The sequence below is a fragment of the Cetorhinus maximus genome, chromosome 3, assembly GCF_964194155.1.
Source record: "Cetorhinus maximus chromosome 3, sCetMax3.hap1.1, whole genome shotgun sequence".
In the NCBI taxonomy this organism is placed as follows: Eukaryota; Metazoa; Chordata; class Chondrichthyes; order Lamniformes; family Cetorhinidae; genus Cetorhinus; species Cetorhinus maximus.
Window position 1 is genome coordinate 53,372,189 of NC_135881.1, and position 22,785 is coordinate 53,394,973.

General features: G+C 44.0%; 1 protein-coding gene across 7 annotated transcripts in view; it reads left to right on the top strand.

Moving 5' to 3' along the window:
• nebl (nebulette) overlaps positions 1–22,785 on the top strand; it is a 397,411-nt gene that overhangs the window by 244,466 nt on the left and 130,160 nt on the right. For 4 of the 7 annotated variants that reach the window (XM_078538376.1, XM_078538378.1, XM_078538379.1 and 1 more), the window contains exons 1-5: positions 19,026–19,158; positions 19,243–19,314; positions 19,684–19,788; positions 20,472–20,582; positions 21,818–21,928. The exons of 2 other annotated variants lie outside the window; for them this stretch is intronic. In XM_078538376.1, coding sequence (XP_078394502.1) covers positions 19,105–19,158; positions 19,243–19,314; positions 19,684–19,788; positions 20,472–20,582; positions 21,818–21,928 — 453 coding nt within the window. In that variant the 5' untranslated portion in view covers positions 19,026–19,104. Of the gene's footprint in view, positions 1–19,025; positions 19,159–19,242; positions 19,315–19,683; positions 19,789–20,471; positions 20,583–21,817; positions 21,929–22,785 lie in introns of those variants that run through there. One more of the 7 variants, XM_078538380.1, reaches the window with a different exon arrangement.

Sequence of the window (22,785 nt, forward strand, 5' to 3'; positions counted from 1 at the left end):
AGGTAAGTGGGGGAGCATTTTGCAGATAGTGATCAGAACTCCATTCAAGGTAGTTATGGAAATGGACAAGGATGGGCCAGAAATCAGAGTTCTAAATTGGGGGAAGGCTGATTTCAATAAGATCAGATATGATTTGGCCAGAGTGGATTAGGAGCAGCTACTTTTAGGTAAATATGCGTCAGAGCAGTGGGACTCATTCAAGAAGGAATGAGGGAGAGTACAGGGCCAACATATTCCAGTAAAGGTAAAGGGTGGGACCAACAAATCCAGGGAATCCTGGATGTCGAGGGATATACAGGATTGGATAAAGAGAAAAAGGGAGGCTTATGGCAGATACCGAGGGCTCAAAACAGCGGAAGCCCTAGAGAAGTATAGAATGTGTAGGGGGGGACTTAAAAAGGAAATTAGGAGAGCAAAAAGGGGGCATGAAAAAACATTGGCAGGTAAAATAAAGGAAAATCCAAAGTTATTTTACAAGTACAATAAGAGTAAGAGGATAAATAGGGAAAGAGTGGGGCCCATTAAGGACCATAGTGGTAATTTGTGTGTGGAGCTGGAAGATGTAGGGTTCTAAATGAATACTTTGTGACGGTGTTCACAATTGTGAGGGACGACGTGGGTGTGGAAATCAGTCAGAAATTAAAGAAATTAGCATAGAAAGGGCGGAGGTTCTAAGTGGTCTGGCAGGCTTAAAAGTAGATAAATCTCCAGGCCTGGATGAAATGTATCCCAGGCTGTTGAGTGAGGCAAGGGAGGAGATAGCAGGGGTGCTGGCAATAATTTTCAATACCTCTCTGGCCACAGGAGAGGTGCCAGAGGACTGGAGGCCAGCCAATGTGGTACTGTTGTCCAAGAAGGGAAGAAGGGACAAACCAGGGAACTAGGCCAGTCAGTTTAACCTCAGTGGTGGGGAAACTATTGGAAGCAATTCTGAGGGACAGAATTAATCTACACTTGGAGAGGCAGGGATTAATCAATGACAGTCAGCACAGTTTTGTTAAGGGTAGGTCATGTCTGACCAATTTGATTGAATTTTTCGAAGAGGTGATCAGGTGTGTAGATGAGGGCAATGCACTTGACGTAGTCTACTTGGACTTCAGCAAGGCTTTTGATAAGATCCCGCGTGGGAGACTGATAATGAAGGTAAGAGCCCATGGGATCCAAGGCAATTTGGCAAATTGGATCCAGAATTGGCTGAATGGCAGGAAGCAGAGGGTGATGGTTGAGGGGTGTTTTGGTGACTGGGTGCCTGTGTTCAGTGGGGTTCCACAGAGATCGGTGTTGGGTCCCTTGCTGTTTGTGGTATATATAAACGATTTAGACTTGAATGTGGGAGGGTTGATCAGTAAGTTCGCGGATGCCACAAAAATTGGTGGGGTGGTAAATAGTGAGGAGGATAGCCTTAGATTACAGGAGGATATAGACAGGCTGGTCAGATGGGCTGATCAGTGGCAAATGAAACTTAATCCAGATAAGTGTGAGGTGATGCACTTGGGCAGGACAAACAAGGCATGGGAATACACGATGACTGGTAGGACCTGGGAAGTACCAAGGATCAGAGGGACCTTGGTGTGCATGTCCACTGGCCCGTTAAGGTAGCGGGACAGGTAGATAAGGTGGTTAAGAAGGCGTATGGGATACTTGCCTTTATTAACTGAAGCATCGAATATAAGAGCAGGGAGGTTATGCTGGAACTGTATAAAACGCTGGTTAGGCCACAGCTAGAGTATTGCGTGCAGTTCAGGAATCCACATTATAGGAAGATTGCACTAGAGAGAGTGCAGAGGAGATTTACCAGGATGTTGCCTGGGCTGGAGAGTTTTAGTTATGAGGAGAGATTGGATAGACTGGGGTTATTTTCCCTGGAGCAGAGGAGATTGAGGGGGGACATGACAAGGTGTATAAAATTATGAGGGACATAGATAGGGTAGACAGGAAGGAACTTTTCCCCTTGGTGGAGCGATCAATAACCAGGTTTAAACTAAGAGGCAGGAAGTTTAGAGGGAACATGAAGAAGAATTTTTTCACCCAAAGGGTGGTGGGAATCTGGAATTCACTGCCTGGAAGGGTGGTAGAGGCAGAAACCCTCATAACATTTAAGAAGTATTTGGGTGTGCACTTGCGATGCCATGGCATACAAGGCTATGGGCCTAGTGCTGGAAAATGGGATTAGAATATTTAGGTACTTGTTTGACTGGTGCAGACTCGATGGGCTGAAGGACCTTTTTCAGTGCTGTCGACCTCTATGACAGAAGTAGGCCATTTGGCTCATTGAGTCTGCTCCGCCATTCAATGAGATCATGGCTGACCTGATAATCCTCAACACCACTTTCCTGCCTTTCCCCCATAACCCTTGATTCCCTTACTGATTAAAAATCTGTCTACCTCAGCCTTGAATATACAAACATTGAAACGTAGAAACATAGAAAATAAGAGCAGGAGTAGGCCATTCGGCCCTTCGAACCTGCTTCGCCATTCGTCATGATCATGGCTGATCATCCAACTCAAAAGCCTGCTCCTGCTTTCCCCCCATATCCTTTGATCCCTTTCGCCCCAAGAGCAATATCTAACTCCTTCTTGAAAACATACAATGTTTTGGCCTCCACTACCTTCTGTGGTAACGAATTCCACAGGCTCACCACTCTCTGGGTGAAGAAATGTCTCCTCATCTCAGTCCTAAATGGTCTACCCTGTATTCTCAGACTGTGACCCCTGGTTCTGGACTCCCCCACCATCAGGAACACCCTGCATCTACCCTGTCTAGCCCTGTTAGAATTTTATAGGTTTCTATGAGATCCCCCCTCATTCTTCTGAACTCCAGCAAATATAATCCTAACCGACTCAATCTCCCCTCATATGTCAGTCCCTCCATCCCAGGAATCAGTCGGGTAAACCTTCGCTGCACTCCCTCTATGGCAAGAAGATCCTTCTTCAGATAAGGAGACCAAAACTGCACACAATATTCCAGGTTTGGTCTCACCAAGGCCCTGTATAATTGCAGCAAGACATCCCTGCTCCTGTACTCAAATTCTCTTGTTATGAAGGCCAACATACCATTGCCTCCTTTACCGCCTGTTGCACCTACATGCTTACCTTCAGCGACTGATGTATGAGGACACCCAGGTCACGTTGCACATTCCCCTCTTTCAATTTATAGCCATTCAGATAATAACCTGCCTTCCTGTTTTTGCTACCAAAGTGAATAACCTCACATTTATCCACATTATAATGCATCTGCCATGCATTTGCCCACTCACTCAGCTTGTCCAAATCACACTGAGGCATCTCCTCATCCTCCTCACAGCTCACCCTCCCACCCAGCTTTGTGTCATCTGCAAATTTGGAGATATTACATTTAGTTCCCTCATCTAAATCATTAATATATATTGTGAATAGCTGGCCTCCCAGCACCGATCCCTGCGGTACCCCACTAGTCACTGCCTGCCGTTCGGCAAAAGACCCATTTATCCCTACTCTTTGTTTCCTGTCTGCCAACCAGTTTTCTATCCATCTCAATACGCTACCCCCCCAATCCCATGCGCTTTAAGTTTACACGCTAATCTTTTATGCGGGACTTTGTCAAAAGCCTTCTGAAAGTCCAAATAAACCACATCCACTGGCTTCCCCTCATCAACTCTACTGGTTACATCTTCTCAAAACTCCAGTAGATTTGTCAAGCATGATTTCCCTTTCGTAAATCCATGCTGACTCTGTCTGATTCTGCCACTGTTTTCCAAGTACTCAGCTTTTAAGTCTTTTACAATGGACTCTAGAATTTTCCCCACTACCGATGTTAGGCTGACTGGTCTATAATTCCCTGTTTTCTCTCTACCTCCCTTTTTAAATAGTGGGGTTACATTAGCTACCCTCCTATCCGTAGGAACTGTTCCAGAGTCTATAGAATCTCGGAAGATGACCATCCACTATTTCTAGGGCCACTTCCTTAAGTACTCTGGGATGTAGATTATCAGGCCCTGGGGATTTATCAACCTTTAATCCCATCAATTTCCCCAACACCATTTCCCGACCAATACTGAATTTTTTCAGTTCCTCCCTCTCACTAAACCCTGTGTTCCCCAACATTTCTGGTATGTTATTAGTGTCCTTCTTTGTGAAGACAGAACCAAAGTGTGTATTTAGTTGGTCAGCCATTTCTTTGTTCCCCATTATAAATTCCCCTGTTTCTGACTGTAAGGGACCTACATTTGTCTCCACCAATCTTTTTCTCTTCACATACCTATAGAAACTTTTACAGTCAGTTTTTATGTTCCCTGCAAGCTTACCCTCGTACCCTATTTTCCCTTTCTTAATCAATCCCTTGGTCCTCCTTTGCTGATTTCTAAACTGCTCCCAATCCTCAGGTCTGTTGTGTTTTTTTTAGCCAATTTGTTTGCCTCTTCCTTGGATCTAATACTATCTCTAATTTCCTTTGTGAGCCATGGTTTGGCCACCTTTCCTGTTTTATTTTTTTTTACTTGTTTTACTTTTGCACCAGACAGGGAATATTACATTCCTATTCCTGCGCTTGTTTGGTCCAGATCTCCGCTATTGAGTTTACAATCTCACCTTGGACTGAACTAACTCTTTTCCTGTAATTCCTTTAAATGGTCTCATCACTGAGAAAGAAAACAAGGAACCCACATAAATTCTCTCATAGACACCAGAAAATAAGAAAAACAACTGTTAGTTTAAAACCATCAAAATCATCCATCAAAATTAAAGCTGCAATGAGTTTTGTATCTGTTATCTTTAGTATCTTTGGAATATACTTATTGACCCAGCCCCTACAGCCCTTTGCAGTAAAGAATTCCACAGATTCACTACCCTCTGAGAGAAAAAATTCCTCCTCATCTTTGTCTTAAATGGGCCACCCCTTACTCTGAGATTATGCCCTCTGGTCCTAGACTCTCCCACAAGGGAAAACGACCTCTCAGCATCTACCCTGTCAAGTCCCCTAAGAATCTTATATGTTTCACTAAGGTCGCCTCTCACTCTCCTAAACTCCCATGAGTACAGGCCCAACCTACTCAACCTCTCTTCATAAGAAAATCCCTCCATACCCAGGATCAACCTTGTGAACCTTCTCTGGACTGCCTCCAATGCCAGTATATCTTTCCTTAGATAAGAGGATTAAAACTATTCACAGTATTCTAGGTGTGGTCTAACTAGTCCCTTGTATAGTTTTAGCAAGACTTCTCTATTTTTATGCTTCATTCCCTTTGAAATAAAGGTCAGCATTCCATTTGCCTTCCCTATTAGCTGCTGAACTTGTATATAAATTCCTGATCACCAACACTGGCCAAAGTTAAATGTCACTATGACGAGCCTGACACTTTGATTTTTTTGAAATGTATTTGGGATCAAAAATTGTACTTTGTAGTAAAATTTTTAAATCTGTTTTGTTTGCTGTTGCTTCTGTGAATTTTACATGATAAACATGATTCATGGTTTACAGCCTGAGTTACAAGGTCTTGTTGACAATAATTTCTCTAACTCTTAGAGTACTAGGCTTAAATTTATCAGTGAACTTGTCAGACTAAGGGGTTTATTGTTCATCCTAACTATGGAGCCTTCAGATTACTTCGTGTATATATATATATATATATATATATGTGGTCATGTTTTGGCTCATAAGAAAAGTGGCTTGCCTGTACGACCTGGTGTTTTTGTGTGAAGCAAAAGGGAAGTGTCCGGGGAGCGCCTGAATCATCACGTTTCCTCGAAATGTTTTCTTGACTTTTAGTGTTAGACTTAACAAAAAGTGACACAAAGAAACTTCAGGGGTTTAATGCTAAATAAAGACAAAATGTCACTGCTGTAAGTCTAGGTACCCCCACGGTGATAGCTGGAGCTATGATTAGTCAGACATCCATGTCAGCTGTTTTTGTATGTGACATTTCAGCTTATCGCCAATTTTAATTAAGATAGACTGTTCCTTCAAGGCAGCAATAATGATTTTTGAGTTGAAGAAATTACAAAGGAAAATGGAAATAGACATAAAGTAGTTCAAAACACCCAAATTAAAATGGTCTTCATATAATTGAAATCCTTCATGAGATGACTAACCTCTGGCAATGAAACGCAACTTATTTATCTCAATTTTGACTCAAACAAGTAGTTAATATGTTATACAATAACTGGCCTAACGTTACTTCAAAATTTTAATTCATTCGGATTTTTTTGCCAAAAGGAAAAATGCAAGCTTGAGGTTGAATTGAGCAGATTTGAACAGGAAGGAAGCAATAATAAAAGAATGAATTCTCTATAGCTGAGTTCTAAGATTTTAAAATAGCAGCATATCAACAGTTGCCATGGTTGCACTAAAAGATGTACAACCAAGGTAAAGTTTCAGTTTGTTTGCAACTAAGACTTTAAATGATGGGTAAGATAATGAAAATAAGATGGGCTTTTTTAGTTTTATTTGAACATAAAGATACCTCTTGGAATCGAAACACATTTTAGTTTAAGTTAATAACTTTTTCCGTGCACACGGTAACTGAATTGTTGTCAATTACAGTTTGGCCTACATTAACAAAAGGCATTTATCGTAACCATTTTTTCTTAGTGCATAGAGCTTGATTTAGTTTAGTGTGTATTTTGACTTGCCAACAATGAAAGCTAATTGTGGGGCAGGGATAAGGGGGCAGTGTGAGAGAGTTGGGGGGAGTGGTGGGGAGGTGCAGCGGGGAACTACCGTGCATTTATGTACAATCATCTTCTCCCTTCACACTTTTTAAAAAAAAGACAAGTCCTTTTGCATGCTATCCCATTTGAGCCCCAATGAACACACTATTGAAAACTTAAATCTATATTGTGTTTTGGGCATTTGACTATTATTTTGGATATCCAACATTTGCAGCCTTTTGGTTTTAACTATATGCATTTTTTACGTATGCTTTTCAGTTTCATTTAAAGTGGCACTATTGTCATGTGGAAGGAGAGTGTTTTTTTTTACTTAAGTTGAGGAGGGAGACAAGCCAGTCAGGCCTCATTTTGCCATCAAATGTGTGCTCACAAACAAACAAAGAAACGTTTCTGAAAATACTCCATTAATCTGATTTTGTTATTTTCTTGGCAGCTCAGTGTGGTTGGACATTACTTGAAAGTTTTTATCCAGTTGTATTTATGATTAAGGCAGTTCTTTCCAAGCACTTGTTCTTAGGCAATATTAACCATATATTGTAGCACCTATTGCACGTTCACGTGGTGACCTTGGTTTTCACTTCATTTCTGCGCTTACAATTTATTTATTTTGTGGAATAGTGCAATTTTATTAGCCAGTATGATATTTGCTAAGAATGTTACAAATCTACAGTAACTTAAAACTGCATGCTGATAAATATAAAGAAAGTGCAAATGTAGACTGAGATAGAAATGATAATGCAGAAATAAGTTTTTCAGCCCAACCAGCTCATGTTGATATTTATTCTTCACTTGAGCAGTAATCCTTCACTTGCCTGTCCACCCTGTTTTGATATCTCTTTATTCTCCATTCTTTTACCCAGCTATCTAACCTATTTTTAAATGTTAACCTGCTGTCTACTTTAATTACTAAGTCCAGTAGGGCATTCAGTAGTTTCACAGCCGTGCTGTGTAAAAATCTTTCTCCTGCTGTCTGTCTTAAATCTCTCACATTTATTTTGACACCTTTGTCCCCTCATTCTGAACTCCTCAATCGCTGGAAACTGCCTGTATTGCCTCGATAGCCTTAAAATCTGGAGCTCAAAACTGCACACAGCCTCAAACTTACTAATGTTTTATATTGATTCTCCATTACGTCATGACTTTCATGCTCCTTGTCACTTTCATAAAACTTAGTTTTCCATTAGATTTTCTTTGGTTTTATCCACTTCTGGTGCTGCCTCCTAAATCTTGTGAACTTGAACTCCAAAATCTCTACTTTCTTCTGTTATCCAGCATTCCCCCATTCCAAGTATAATTATTACTTTTTTAAAACAAAATGTAACACCTCAGAGTTACTGGCATTGCATTCCTCTAAAGTTTCCCCATGCCCTAGCCTGAAACTTGCATCTTTCTCCCTGGTTTCTCTCCTATGATCCCCATTGAACTGTCTGAGCTCATCTTATCCATGAGACCCATGTCCTGCTCCCTTGTCTCTATTCCCAGTAAACTGCTGACCAGCAGACTCCCTTTCCTGACTCCAAGGTTAACTGATTTTGTTAATGGTATCTTCCTTCATGTACTATGTCTCCTGCTCCTTCAAATCTGCCATCATCATCCCTCTGCTCAAAACATCAACCTGTGACCCCTCCATCCTTGCATGCCACCTTCAACCTCCCTTTCCCCACTAAAACCCTAGATTGTGTTGTTACCTCCCAAATATGAGCCCATTGATCCCTAAATCCCTCTAGTGTTTGAATCCCTCTAATCGGGTTTCTGCCCCTGCCGTTGTACTGACACGGCCATATCAGAGTTACAAATGACATCTGATGCAATTGTGACAAAGGTAAACTATCCTTCCTTGTCCTTATCATATTTTCTGTGGTCTGTGGATGACTGACCATGTCTCTCCACCATTGCTCAGCTGGGTGGGACTGCATTTGCTAATCCATTCTTATCTATCTAATCTTGGTCAGAGGGTCAGTTGCAATGCCTTCTTTTCAGCTCTTGCACCATTACCTCAGTGTCCCCTAAGAATTGGTCCTCGACCTTCCTATTTCTCATCGACATGGTGCCCCTCAGTGACATCACCCAAGAACACTGTAATTTTTCACATGTACACTGATGACGCTGTGCACCTTTGGTGGCTGTAACTTCAGGTTCCAAGGCCCTAAGCTCTGGAACTCCCTCCCTAAACCCCACTATACCCACCTATCTCTTTGACCAAGCTTTTGGGTCATCATCAGTGGCTCGGTGGCAGACTTTGCTTTATGACACTCCTTGAAACACCTTGGGTCATTTTATTATATTAAAGTTGTTATTGTTGAATTCCATTCATCACTTTTTTCACCATACGTAGCCACTACCCTTAAAGATTTTGCAGCAAACATTAATGTCTTCTGATATGCAATTTCTCCCCCCACACCTCTGCCCACCCTTGTGCCACCTCTAATATGTGATGGATGCTCAGTACCTCAATGTTAGTTTGTTACCAGAAGTTCAGCTGGAGTTATCCAGGAGTGAAAAGTCCATTGTTTCCATCTGCCACCTAGTTTTTTATTTGTTCATGGGAAGTGGGTGTTGCTGGCTGGGCCAGCATTTATTGCCCATCTGTAAATCCCCTGGAGAAGGTGTTGGTGAGCTGCTGCCTTGAACCGCTTATTTCAGATCTAAAATTCTGGGGATGATGAACTCTCAAAATATGATCATTGTGAAAATCTTGAACTAATTCATGATCATCAGTACGACTTTTGACATGGCCCTTCCATCAGTTATGCACATCAGGAATTCTGCTCTTTACCGTTTTTCATTAATTTATCATTGCCTTAGGTATCTACAATCAATTTTTTGAGGGCTTTTCTACAGGCACACCTAAATGAGTTACTGTTAATGGTTTTCGCCCAGAGCAATGTCTAAAATCTAATTACTTGTTAAATTATTCTGTTTGATAAATTCTCCTGACTTTTCCACTAACTCGGGTGTTGCCCAGTATTCTTCTCTCTTGCTAACATTACATCATTGGGCGGAATTTAGTTCAGACCATTCCTGTGCCAGCTGGGCCCACTAAATTGAGCAGGATGCCATATACCGTTCTGCAGACAGTGGGAAAACCTCCCACAATTATGTCGGAGGCTGGAAGGGGCCGATACATGCAACTCACCCACTCTCAGTGGGATGTCAATTAGGCTAATTAATGAGCCACTTGACACCAATTTCCCTGAGCCCACCAGAATTCAGTGGTGGCTCAGGGATTAAATTGGAGTGGCTCCCCCCGGCGCTTCCTGAAAGCCTTCCAGAAAACTGTTGAGTTTGTCTGCAGTCTCTTGGGGCAGGGCCCTTTGTTCACAGGCGCTGAATACCTGATGGAGGGACCCTTCATTGGGCAAGTGGAGAGCCACCCCCTGCCACCGCCTCTCTGACGACTCTCTCCCCTTGACCTATATCTGTGTCCAGGGATCCAACAGTGATCCCTGCTAAAGCCATTACAGCATTACTGGCAGCAGCCACTGCTCCCGGTGGCGTCGGCAAGGGAAACTGTTGGCATCTGATTGACTGGCAGCTCTTCGGGGGCAGAATTTCCACCGCTGGGGTCCTAAATCCCAGGGAAGCCCTGATGCTCGCCAGTTAAGTGTCTGATGGGCACTTAATTCCATGGGGCCTCCCCCACGGAAGCGACTCAGGGTTCCCAACAGTTCTCCAACTGGTGGATGAGACTCTTGTCATCCACATTAAATCCTAGCCATGGTTTCTCTATAAGAGAAATAGTTGGGACGTGGAGTCAATGTTAATGAAAGCAGGTTAAGCAGTTGTTAGATGGTGATATCAAGCAACTCTTTTCAAATATGCCTGGACGATGATCAGAATAGCCGATAATAAGTGGAATTGATGGGTATATTATCAAGAAGGTTGCAATTCATCAACTGAATGTGCATAATAATTGGCAGTATCAGCAAACTTAGAGAAACCTAGATCAGTTGAACTGGTGAACCCAATGCTGTGTTTAGCCATTTAGAATCTAATCGAACTTAAACAAAGACTTAAGGCAGAATTTTCTGTTTGACATGCGGGGGACAGGCCCCACATGTCAGCACATAAAATGGTGCGCGGTGACGTCGGGCGAGTGTCCCAACTTCATCGCGATATTTTGCTGGGCGCGCGCGCGATGAAGTTCGATGCGCACCCGCCATTAATTAACGGGCTAGTTAAGGCCCTTAATTCATCAATCGACGGTGATTTTCAGGTGCCCGTGCGATCTGCGGGTCAGCGCACGGGTGTAACAGGCAGGCGCGTAAGAGACTTTTTTATGAACCTCATCCACAGGCGGGATAAGAGGGCTCAGTGGGGTCGTGAATCTGGTCTGTGAAGTATTTACTGCAGAAAGATTTTTAAACTTGCCTGTGTGATCTGCAGCAGTTCAGAACGAATTCCAGCAGCTTTCTGTATACTTTGAACCTTCAGGTCAGCACCCTGCAGTCAGTAATCTTTATCGGGTCTGCAGCTTTCCGGAGGCCTCCCCTTAGCCTGGGTATGGGTTCTGACATCTCCACTGGAGGCAGCTCCTCTGAGGAGGAAAGGAGGGCTAGAATAAGGAGGAGGCCAGGAGTGCACATTCAGCCTCCAGGGGAGCCACCTTTGGAAGCACAGGCGCAGGCACAAGGGGCTCAGGGCCAACAGGAAGTCCAAGGCGGAAGTTGCCACAGAAGACGCCACTATCCTGCTGCCAGGGTATACAGGTGGCAAAGCAGTTACCGCAATAAGACTGAGGTGCAGTGCCGAAGGAGGTTCCGAGATGATTGGCCATGAGATCTCTCCTAACTATGTGGGTGGGCACCCCATGCCAGTGGCCCTGAAGGTCACAGCTGCCCTCAACTTCAGTGCCTCTGGCTCCTTCCAGGGCTCGGTGGGTGATCTTTGCCGGTGTCTCCCAATCAGCTCTCCACACTTCTGTCAAGCAGGTTACACACGCTCTGTTTCGGCGTGCATTGACCTTCATCCACTTCTGCTGCGGCCAGGCACAGCAAGCCTGCGGCTTCGCAGCGATTTTGCTGGCTCCCCCCGTGTCCAGGGTGCATTAGACTGCACACATTTGGCCATCAAGGCGCCAGCAGGTGAGCCCGGTGCCTTCGCCAACAGGAAGGGCATCCACTCCATGAACATGCAGATAGTTTGTGATCACAGGATGCAGATTCAACAAGTCTGTGCAAAGTACCCAGGCAGCTCCCACGATGCCTACATCATCGGACACTCTCAGGTGCCGAGGCTCTTCAGTGCTCCGGCTCGGCTGGATGGACGGCTGCTGGGTGACTAGGGCTATCCCCTCAGAAGGTGGCTCATGACGCCTCTCCGCCATCTAATATAGAAGCTGAATAACGGTACAATATGAGCCACGCCTCCACAAGGGCTGTGGTGGAGAGAGCCATCGGTCTTCTCAAGATGCGCTTCCGATGCCTGGATTGCTCAGGGGGCACACTCCAGTACACCCCAGATCATGTGTTGGTGATAGTGGTTGCATGCTGCGCTCTCCACAATCTTGCCCTGAAAAGGGGGGACGCAGTGGACATGAAGACATAGACGCAGTGGATACGGCTGCACACGATGAGTCCAGCACTGATTCTGAGCATGCGGAAGCGCAGGGGGCTAAACGCTGACCTGGGACTACACCAAGGAGGCAGGGACACCTGGAAGGCTTTAATCCAACGAACCTTCAGCTAGTACAACACAAGTGGATCAGCAGGACCAGCCTTGCCTGGCACTTCCACACTCGGCACCTAAGTGCTAAATCTGCCAGGTCATCAGCAGCATCTAAGGGCTTTGGACATAAACTTGAATGTCCAAATAAACACTCATGACATTGATCTTAAACATACAAATGCAGAACAAAGGAGCCACCCTCAGCTATGGTAACACATCTGGTTTTTATTTTAACCATCAGAAGTTCTCACAAATCCAAAACAAAACGTTTAGCAAGCAGAAAAAAATTATAAGTATCTAATTCGGGCCAACACAAAAGCAGCAGTGAGAAGCCAGTGGTGTGTCTAAGGTGCCTTATGCTTACATTTATGGGTGCTACGTCTTGGTGCAGCCCCATCGCTCGGAATGGCATCTGAGACAGCCTGCTGACCCTGCTATCCTGTTGGCCTCGATGACCTTGGCGGTCGTCCTCTGGCCCGTGGAGCCTGTGCTGGGCCAGCCTGGGAGGGATCTGCCAGTTACACAGCTGGCATCTCCCCAGTTGTCACAGCCTCACCCGATGAAGCGGGAGAGGGGCGGAGCAGCTAGTGCCCTCATCTGGAGTGCCATGAGAGGAGTCTGCAGATGAGACAAGCAGCTGCTCTGCCGAAGTGAGGTCGCCTCGGAACTCCCTGCTCACTGTGGGTGGATGGGCGACCAGCTGGGAAGCTTGAAGCCCACACCATCTCCCAAATTGGCACTGACCAGCTGTGGCCACTGGTGCTGTGAGGGATTGTAGGTCCGAGCGTAACCCCAGGAGGACTTGATTGTTCTCCTGGAGGTGCCTCTCCACGAGAGTCGCCATTCTCTCCATGGAGGAAGCATGACGCTCTGCCATGAGGCTCATTGCATCAGTGATGCTCTGCGTGGACTCCTCCACCATGGGCACCAAGCGAAGCACAGCCTTGTGTAACACTCCCAGATGCTCCCGCACACCCGGCCACATTTCCTGCAGCTGCTGCATCGTGGACGACTCCATAGGCACATCATCATGCACTGACTCAGCATGTGCCTGGTCCCCTGCAGTCCTCAGACTGCTGGCTCCATCAGCACTCTCTGTCTCTGCCAGCTTCTCCACCGATTGTGAAGTGTCCTCTCCACTGTACCCCGGGACACTAGCCGATGTTGCAATGCCCACCGAGGTGCTAGTATCTGCACTGGTGCCTGCCTCACAGAAATGGTGTGACGCAGGTGACACTTGAGGGCCCTCAGGTGTAAGAGGGGGCATCTGTAGTTCCTCCTAGCGGCCATGTTCCGATGATGCTGAAATGAACAACTAGGACAGTGGATCAGTTAGCTTGCACACGGTGACACACTTCATCCCTTTCCCCCTGGCTCATTATGTGCTCAACCTTCCAGAACCAATGGACACGAACATTGGTGGGGTGGCAAATAGTGAGGAGGATAGCCTTACATTACAGGTGGATATAGATGGGCTGGTCAGATGGGCTAATGATTGCAAAATGGAATGTTATGTGGATAAGTGTGAGGTGATGTACTTGGGCAGGACAAACAAGGCACGGGAATACACGATGATTGGTAGGATCGTGGAAAGTAAGGAGGGTCAGAGGGACCTTGCTGTGCATGTCAACAGGCCCCTTAAGGTAGTGGGACAGGTACATAAAGTATTTTAGAAGGTAAATGCCATACTTGCCTTTATTAACTGAGGAATAGAATATAGGAGCAGGGAGGGTAATGTTGCAAGTGCAGAAAACGCTGCGTAGGCCACATCTATATTTCTGCGTGCAGTTCTGAAATGCGCTTCATGGGAGGGATGTGATTGGAGTGGAGAGAGTGCAGAGGTCGTGGACCAGGACGCTGGGCTGAAGGGTTTGACTTATGAGGAGACATAGCATAGACTGGGGTTATTTCCCCTGGAACAGAGGAGATTGAGGGGTGACATGATTGAGGATTTTAAACTTATGAGGGACATAGATAGGGTCGACAGAAAGGAAATTTTCCCCATGGCGGAGGGATGAGTAACCAGGTGGCATAGATTTCAGATAAGGGACATGAGGTTGACAGCTGATGCGATGAGCAACTTTTCTACACAGTGTATGTTGGGAATGTGGAATGCACTGCTTGAAAGGGGGTGGAGGCAGAAACCCTCCTAACATGCAATAAGTATTTGGACGTGCAGTTGCGATGCCATGGCATACAAGGCCATGGGCATAGTGCTGGGAAATGGGATTAGGAGACTTAGGAACGTGTTTGACGCACGCATCCTCGAAGGGCCGAAGGACCTTTTTCTATGATCCACACACTCTGTGACCGAGCAATGTTGCAATAATAACAAATTAAACAATCATCAGTGCTATGGATGTTGGGAGGACATAGCGGATGTCATTGTTGGCCTCAAATACCTGGCCGTTCCACCCCAGCCTCACCGACGCCAGTTGACCTGGGTGCATGGCGCCTCTCATGCTCCAGGGCCTCCTGTTCGAAGCGGCTTAACATCATCAGGTGAGCCTGGCCGCCTCCAGTCCTCGAACGCTCAGATGCATTATGAGCATTCTTCTCCTGAAAAACAGGGACGACCACTCATTGTGGCAATTTGAACATGGACTCTGCACACGCACGCTGCACCCCAACCATAGTGACCCATATTAGGCCTTCAGCGCCTCCACTCCCCACTACTGCTGATCAGTCACACAAAGATAGTACGCCTGCTCCCAACACCACCCAATGGCCACCTTGGACACATTCTGCGTACATCACTTTAGGAAACACACGGTCTTTTCTCCCATAGCAAGGAGGCGCAACTACGTGCAGCGTTGAGGGCAGCAGATGGTTCTCGGCCATGAGACCTTGAGGCTCTCCTTCCACAATCTCATCACCGTGAATAGGACATGTGTTGGAGTTCTGAGTATGCGCTAGCTGCATCTCCTGCAGCTTGCCCCCAGACTAGTCATGTGTGACTAAGAGCAACACATGGGTGGGGGGGGGGGTGGATCTCATCTCCTTATGAACCACTCAGGCTGATCTAAGCATGGGCACTATCTGCTTGCCCACCCAGTGTACAAGAAATGCCCAACATGATTCAAAGCAGCCACGACAGTAAGACTTGGGGAGGGGTGGGTGCCCTCAAAGGCTAAGGCTACCTGCTGGGTTAAATACCCAATGCCAACATGGTACTCACCCTGCCAGAGCACAACAAATCGTTGAAGCGCTTATGGCACTGGATCCAGGTGTGCCGCACCACGTCGCGGGAGCTCACCACCTCTGCCACGTCCTCCCAGGCATGTTTGGCCACCTGGGGTGGCCTACTCCTCCCATCCTGGGGGACCAGCACCTCCCGCCGTGCTGCCACCTCCTCGAGGAGGGCAGCGAGGCATTCATCTGAAAAGTGAGGGGTGCATTGGCTCCCCTGCTGGCCTACCCTGCAGCCTGGCCTGCTCCTGTGGCAGACCCTGTGGCCTGGCCTGCTCCTGTGGCAGACCCTGCGGCCTGGCCTGCTCCTGTGGCAGACCCTGCGGCCTGGCCTGCTCCTCTGTCCTTCCCTCCAGCGTGCCCTGCTCAGCCAACCCCCTGCGGTGTGACCTGGAAGTGGCCATTGTGAGCAGCCTGCAGGAGGCTGCTAGGCCTTCCTTTAAACAGACTGCCGGCTCGCCATTGCACCCGACGGTTTGTGCATGCCCGCCGCAGCCTGCACACCCCCGCTATTCATGGGAGTCATTAGTTAATTAGCCCGCCCACGCAAAACGGTGGTGCGGACCGGATCGCGGGCGCTGATCGGGTCTGCGCCTGCTCCAGCTCCGCCCACCCAACCTGCAGAAAATTCTGCCCTTCGAGTTTTATAGCTGAAACAACCAATGAATGAGGTTAACGAAATATGTTCTTTAATTTTAACATTGCTGCATTCAGGAACATTGTGTACCTCTGATATGCAAGCCATTATTTCAGTGCAAGTGAGAAAAATATATGCTTCTGGGATTAGCAATACAGCAACATTATTTCAAACAATTTTTGGATAATTTTGGAGATTGCTGCAATTAACCAGTTTGTCCTCATGCAGAAAAAATGTACGAGATGGATTTGTTAGCATCGGTTTTATGCACAGCTTAATTGGTAGATAAGACATGAGCCAAAAAGAGCTGGGGTACAAGTGACACCAAACTATTGAGATTTAATATGGAGGCTTACAAACTTACTTTGTATGAATGCAAGGGTTCAGGAGTCCGGAGTGGCAGATAACTAGCAAATTATCCCTCATGGTAGTCAGGGTGAATTCCAATATTTGAAATGTGAAGATCAGCTGCATTTTATATTGTATTAATTGGTGTTGTTGTTAAAGTTTCTTAATGGACTGGGTACCTCCAATGGTAATAAACCTATTTTGAAAATTAATATTTATTCATTTATATGTATAATGGATAATATTTTAATTAAAATGCACTTGACATCCTGTAGCTTGTTTTCTCAGTCAATCTAGATCCCTTGCAATGCTCTCTGTGTTGCTTATACACAACTGGCCCAGTAGCTTGGTGTCAGCAACAATATCACAGTGTATACAGTCCTGAAAATGATTTTTGAATAATGTACAGGGATGTGTGTGCTTGTGCATTTTGTGTAATTTAGGAGTCAAGTTAGAGTTGGTTCATCATTTGTGAAGGATGGTAATGTAAGTGTTAGGTATGATTATTGTGTGCAAAATAATGCATAGTTATCCTGTTTCAATTAATGAACAGAGCACAAGAATTTATCTACTTCAGATACCTCTTTTAGGTTGGCATACATCTTTAATGAGAGGGAATCACTGATGTACAGAGATTTAAGACATCACCCTTTGCAGGTGTACCATCAATTTAGAAGCCAGTTTACACTCCATTGCAGCTGTAGTGCAACAGCTGTCTCCCTTCTGATGAGAGTTTACTGGAAGGAATTTGACCTTTAGTTGTCTAGTGGTGGCTATAAAATACTTTCCTAATGCATTTAAATACTTATCTCTTTTAAAAAGCATAAAGATATATTAACATTTCATGGCAAGGTGTGGAGAACTATATATTGAGGCATGTTGGAACAAAATGAGAGAGCTTAAATTTTGAAGAGAAAGACTTGCATTCATATGGTTCTTTTCACAACCATTCGATGTATCAAAAGGCATTACAGCCAGTGAAGTACTTTTTGAAGTGGAGTCACTGTTGTAATTCAGGAGCAGAATTTTGCCCTTGGGCGGGCTCGGCAGGGGTGGTCGGGAAGCCGACGGCCACCTGCAACCGGGGCCTGACCGCGATTTCATGCTGGGCAGGCCTTAATTGGCGAGTGTAGCAGCGCTCAGCACTGCTTGTGCCGGTGGGGGGTGGGGAAGGAGGGCGAGCGGGGAACTTTATGCAGCTGTGCGCTGGAAAAGCTCCCTGAGGCAGAGAGCTACCTCAGGGAGATGAAGAGTTCTGAAAGACAAAAATAAAGAATTTTTAAATGTTAAAAAACATGTCCCCTCGTGTGACTCTGTCACTTGAGCAGGGACATGTTATGAATGAGATGTAAAAATTTTTATTTTATTTTTATTTGCTGTTTGAAACCTCATTCTGCCTGTGGATGAGGTTTCCTAAAAAGTGCAAAGGCCGCTTGGCCTTTTCGCCTGCCCGCCAGCATAAGGTTGGACGGGAAGCGAAAAATTTAAGTTAATTAATACTTTAATGGCCGCAAAAGGCCTTCTAATTATCGGCGAGTGCTCTGCCGATTCCTGCGTGCGCCTGTCGACCAATCTATTGCGTGACTACACGTTGATTTTGGCACACTCGCCTGACGGCATTGTGCGTCATTTCACACTCGAGCAGGCTGGGCACGCGCCTGCCCGCCGATGTGAAAATTCTGCCCCAGGGAGCACAACAGCCAATATGTGCACAACAAACTCCCACAACAGCAATGTGACAATGACCAGATAATTTGTTTCCTGTGATGTTAACTGAGGTATAAATATTGGCCAGGACCCTGGGTATAACTCCCCTGCTGCACTTCAAACAGTGCCATGAGGTCTTTTGCACCCACCCGAGCAGGCCAGATGGGTGCTCATCTCATCTGAAAGACAGCGCCTCTGACAATGTAGCACTCCCTCATTGCCACACTAGATTGTCAGCGTAGAATTGTGTACTCAAGCTGTGGAATGGGAATTGAACCCATAACCTTGTGACTCAGAGGTGAGAGCATTACCAACAAAATGTGTTTGAAGGCCTTTGGTCCTGTTGTATATGGTTATTTGAATAAAGGTAAATTTGTTGCACAGCATTATCATTAAATATAAAATATTTAGTGTTGGTATGCAAGCTGAATATAGTTCTACCATTTAAAATGGGAAAGGGTATTCAACATTCTACAGATAATAGCATGGCATAGACCAACGACACACATTCCAAAGCAATAATTCCTTCATAGTCCTTCTGGCTGCAAACTACTTTTACATGGTCAGCTAGGAGTGAATTTAAACTATTCAGATTTTCTCAGCACCAGATTTAATTATATTCTTAAACTGTGAAGACAGAGTTTAGATGGGATCTGAAAAAATAAGTCTATCTGAAAAAAAAATTGAGCTCCAAAGAGGATTTGGCCACTGGGCCATCTGTGAAGCTTTTGTGTTCACTTCTGTTGAATTCTTGAGATAAAGGCCATCAACTCTATCAAGTGCTTGCTAAATTAGGATGTAGTCTTAAACTGTCTTCTACGTAGTGGACATTAGAATAAACTGCTGCAAAGCAGTTGCAGCTACCGAAACATTTGTTGTGAGAGTGTTTTTAATGACATATTTGAAAAAAAATGAAGGTTCATAATTCCAGAGAAGAGGACGGAGAAGAAGAAGAACAGGAAGAGGTTAAAAACTTCATTGTTGTTCTGTTATATTTCAGTAACTTATCATGAAAAGATATTACAGCAATGTTGATTTTTCCTTCTCAGACACTCTGTAAACCCACTATGAAAGACTGGAGTATTGAATTTGCCCAGAAATGTAGTGATCAGATAAGTGATGTAAGTAATTTTTTTGAAATGGTATCTTGATGAAATGCACACAGCCAACATTTTTATTTTGTTGTGGTATTAGTCTTTTAAACCCACTAGAAAACAGTCGGTTCTCACTTTGCATGTTGAGTTACCAATGTGGTCAATTGTTTGGTGTTAAAGTATTTGGACTGCTTTGAGCATTTTGTATTAAGTTCTCTGTTTTTTTTTAAGTCTCAGCAGTTTTATTACTAGTGGAATGTAACAAATGGAATGACTTGCATGGGGACCGGACAGTGCATCTGTTAAAATGGTGGCATATGTTCGCTTAAAGGTTATTGGGTAAGTGACCTTGTCATTTTCGGCTTGTGATACTGACATCAATTTTCTTCTTTTTAGGTTAAATACAAAGAAGAATTTATGAAGTCAAAGGGAAAGTACACTTTTGTGCCAGACACACCTCAACAACAATATATGAAAAATGCATCTGTTCTTATTTCTGAGGTAAACCGTATGAAATTTTATTCTTAATTGATGCAGGATAATTGTTTGTGCTCTTAAGTTTTTGCCATGCCATGTATTTTAATTGATTTACACCAGATTAAGAGGAGTGCATGAACATTATGGGCTGTCTCGGAGGGAATTAACAGCTCTTCCTTTTCTGCTTCCAAAAATACAGCAATGTTCCCCTCAACCCTTGAGCAAGGAGGTTAAATTTCTCACTGATCTGGGGCAGATGTTGGAAAAGTAACTGTCCAAAAAGCATTAAAAACTGGGATTTCTTCAAATTTGTGGTATTCTACCCATAGTTGGACCAGATAAAATAAGTATTCTTCTATGGTATTGTGTTCTACAAAGAAAAGTTTGGAATGTGCAATCATGTAAAAGCACTCTCAGAAGTGGGTGAAAAGCAGGAAGCATGAGGGTTTAGTAACCAAATGAACCTTTTATTTTAATGAAATTTAAATGTTCCCGTTCTAATTAATGGACTCAAAAAGTTTCTTGCTGTAAAAGTTTGTGAAAATTCCACTGTGTTAACATCCTTGAAAAATATAAAACTAGACTATTCAGACAAGGTTGCAAAAAAATTTTTTCTTAAAAGACTTATTGATCTCCACTAATTTAGGCCTGGTTAAATATTAGATTGTTCTTTCATTAATGTAACAGTAGACTGTTTTTATTTTCAGACCAAGTACAAAGAAGTTGTGAAAAAGGAAAGCTCTAAGTGCTTGTATGCACAGATGCCAGCCACCATAGATACTGTATTTGCTAAAGAAGTTTCACAGATTCAGAGTGAGGTACGATGATGTAGCCTGTTGTTAATTACTTATTCTGCAAAACAAATGCTGTATACAACACAAGGAGAGAGTAGAGATAGTATTAATATTGCACCCATGTTACCATCATCAAAACTGTGAAAATGTTTAGGTGATGTGCTTGCTGCCACTAATTTATTTGAATATGCTGAAAAGAAAGACATTCTCCAAAGCTTTTCGTCTTGTACTCATCAGGAAAGATGCAAGAATGCCAAATTTCAAGTGATCACAACAATTTATACTACAGGAGAAAAGATGCTGAATGGTTGGCAATTGAGGTATTGCCATGGAGAAAGCGATCGGGAGCTATAAGCTCCCGAAGCTTTGGGGTTATTCCAAAAAAGGCACAAGGCTTGAGCATATTCCTTTTAGTTGCAGAGAACGTGTCCCTGCATATATCACTTCTAGCAAGCGTAAATGAGACATGTTATGAGCTCGACTTATTACCTTAAACTGGTTGTTAGTGTAGCTGTTAAGGCACTCAGCAGGATTATTCAGCAAGTCCTGCCCAATTGCAGAATCACTGTAGATGCTTTGTTTTGGGCTTTGCAAGTGCAAGCTGATTGAGTATGGTCTGTACTCTGCCTATTACAAACAGCCAAAGGACCATGTTGTTTGATTTGATGAGCCAATCGTTGGGACCTACGGCCTATGTAACTGGCATTGCACTGGCACTTAATTTAATACACAATGTTGCTCAATTGTGTGGTAGGCAGAACGTCTTTTTAGACTGCCTGCATCCTGTTAGTGGACGAGATAGGCATTTTTGATGGAATGAGCAGGGTAGCTTCCAGCATTGCAGACTCACTTTAGCCTTGCACAAACCTTGTTCCCCTGCTGAGGCATGCAGCCACTCAGCAGCACATTTAGCACTGGCAGTTATCCAGTAAATCCACAGGCAGCACAAAGTTTGTGTGCTGCCTACATGAGTAAGAACTGGTGCAGTTTAATTGGGCATCGCAATTCCTGTACACGATTTTGAGGCTATCCAATATTGCACCCGTTTTAAGTTATGTTATAATTTCATCATTTTGTCCATTATTTTGCTCAGTTGTAAAAAAACCTTTATAAGTCTGCTAACATTCTGAATTTGATTTAAACTGCATGCAATCCAAATAGAGAAAAAAGGAAAGGGATATTTTTTAATGTAAACATTATTACAGTATTTTATCCCTGAGTAGACTCTATTAAGATACCTATTTTTCTTATTTTATTAGAAACAATATAAGCAAAAATATGATGCAGAGAAAGGAAGATCAAATTATTCTTTCATGAAAGAACTGCCGGATGTTAAATATGCGATGGAAGTCAATAAACATCAAAGTGATGTAAGTGAGTGTCCCCATTTCATTCATGCATGTGTTCAGGTATTATTTTGGCAGAAGAGCTGCACTTTGATAAATAAGTTATGTTCCAGTTTTATACTTATGAAAGTAACAGAGCTTTGTACGTTATCGTAAGTCTCAAATATTCCGAAGCACAGACGTATGATGGAGAAATTACACATGGTAAGTTCCTACAAACAGTCCTGAATGAGTAAATTAATTTGCTGGCTGCATCAAATATGTTGGCTGGAGTCGCAGGGGAGATCCCTCTTCTATTTTGACTAGTTCATAGGATTTTTGATGTCAACCAGAACTAGCAGAACAGCTAGACTGATCTCTTTCTAAAATCGAATCCAAAGGACAAACGTGTGAGAATGAGTTACATCTTCCGTATAGCACCGAAGTATCAGCCTAGACGATATACTCAAATCCTGAAATGATACTAGGACCCGCGTATTCAGAAGGAATGCAATGAAAGTGCCAAGTTATCCATTTTGGTAGAAAAATACAACATCAGAATATTTTTTTGAATGCGGAGAGACTGGTAAATAATAGCATTCAGAGGGACCTGGGTGACCTTGTACATGAATCATAAAATGGTTAGATGGAGGTACAACAAAAATTAGAAAGGTAAACTGTAAATTGGATTTTGTTACAAAGGGATTGGAATTTAAGATTAAAGAAGCTTGACTATAATTAGACTGGGCAATTAGTGAGGCCTCACCTGTAGAGAACCTGTTTGGCCTCCTTACTTCAGGAAGGGCATACCTGCCCCAGGGGGAGTGTAGAAAATTCATTAGACTGGTTCCTGGGATGAGGGGATTATCCTATGAGGAAAGTTTGAGTAGACTAGGCCTATA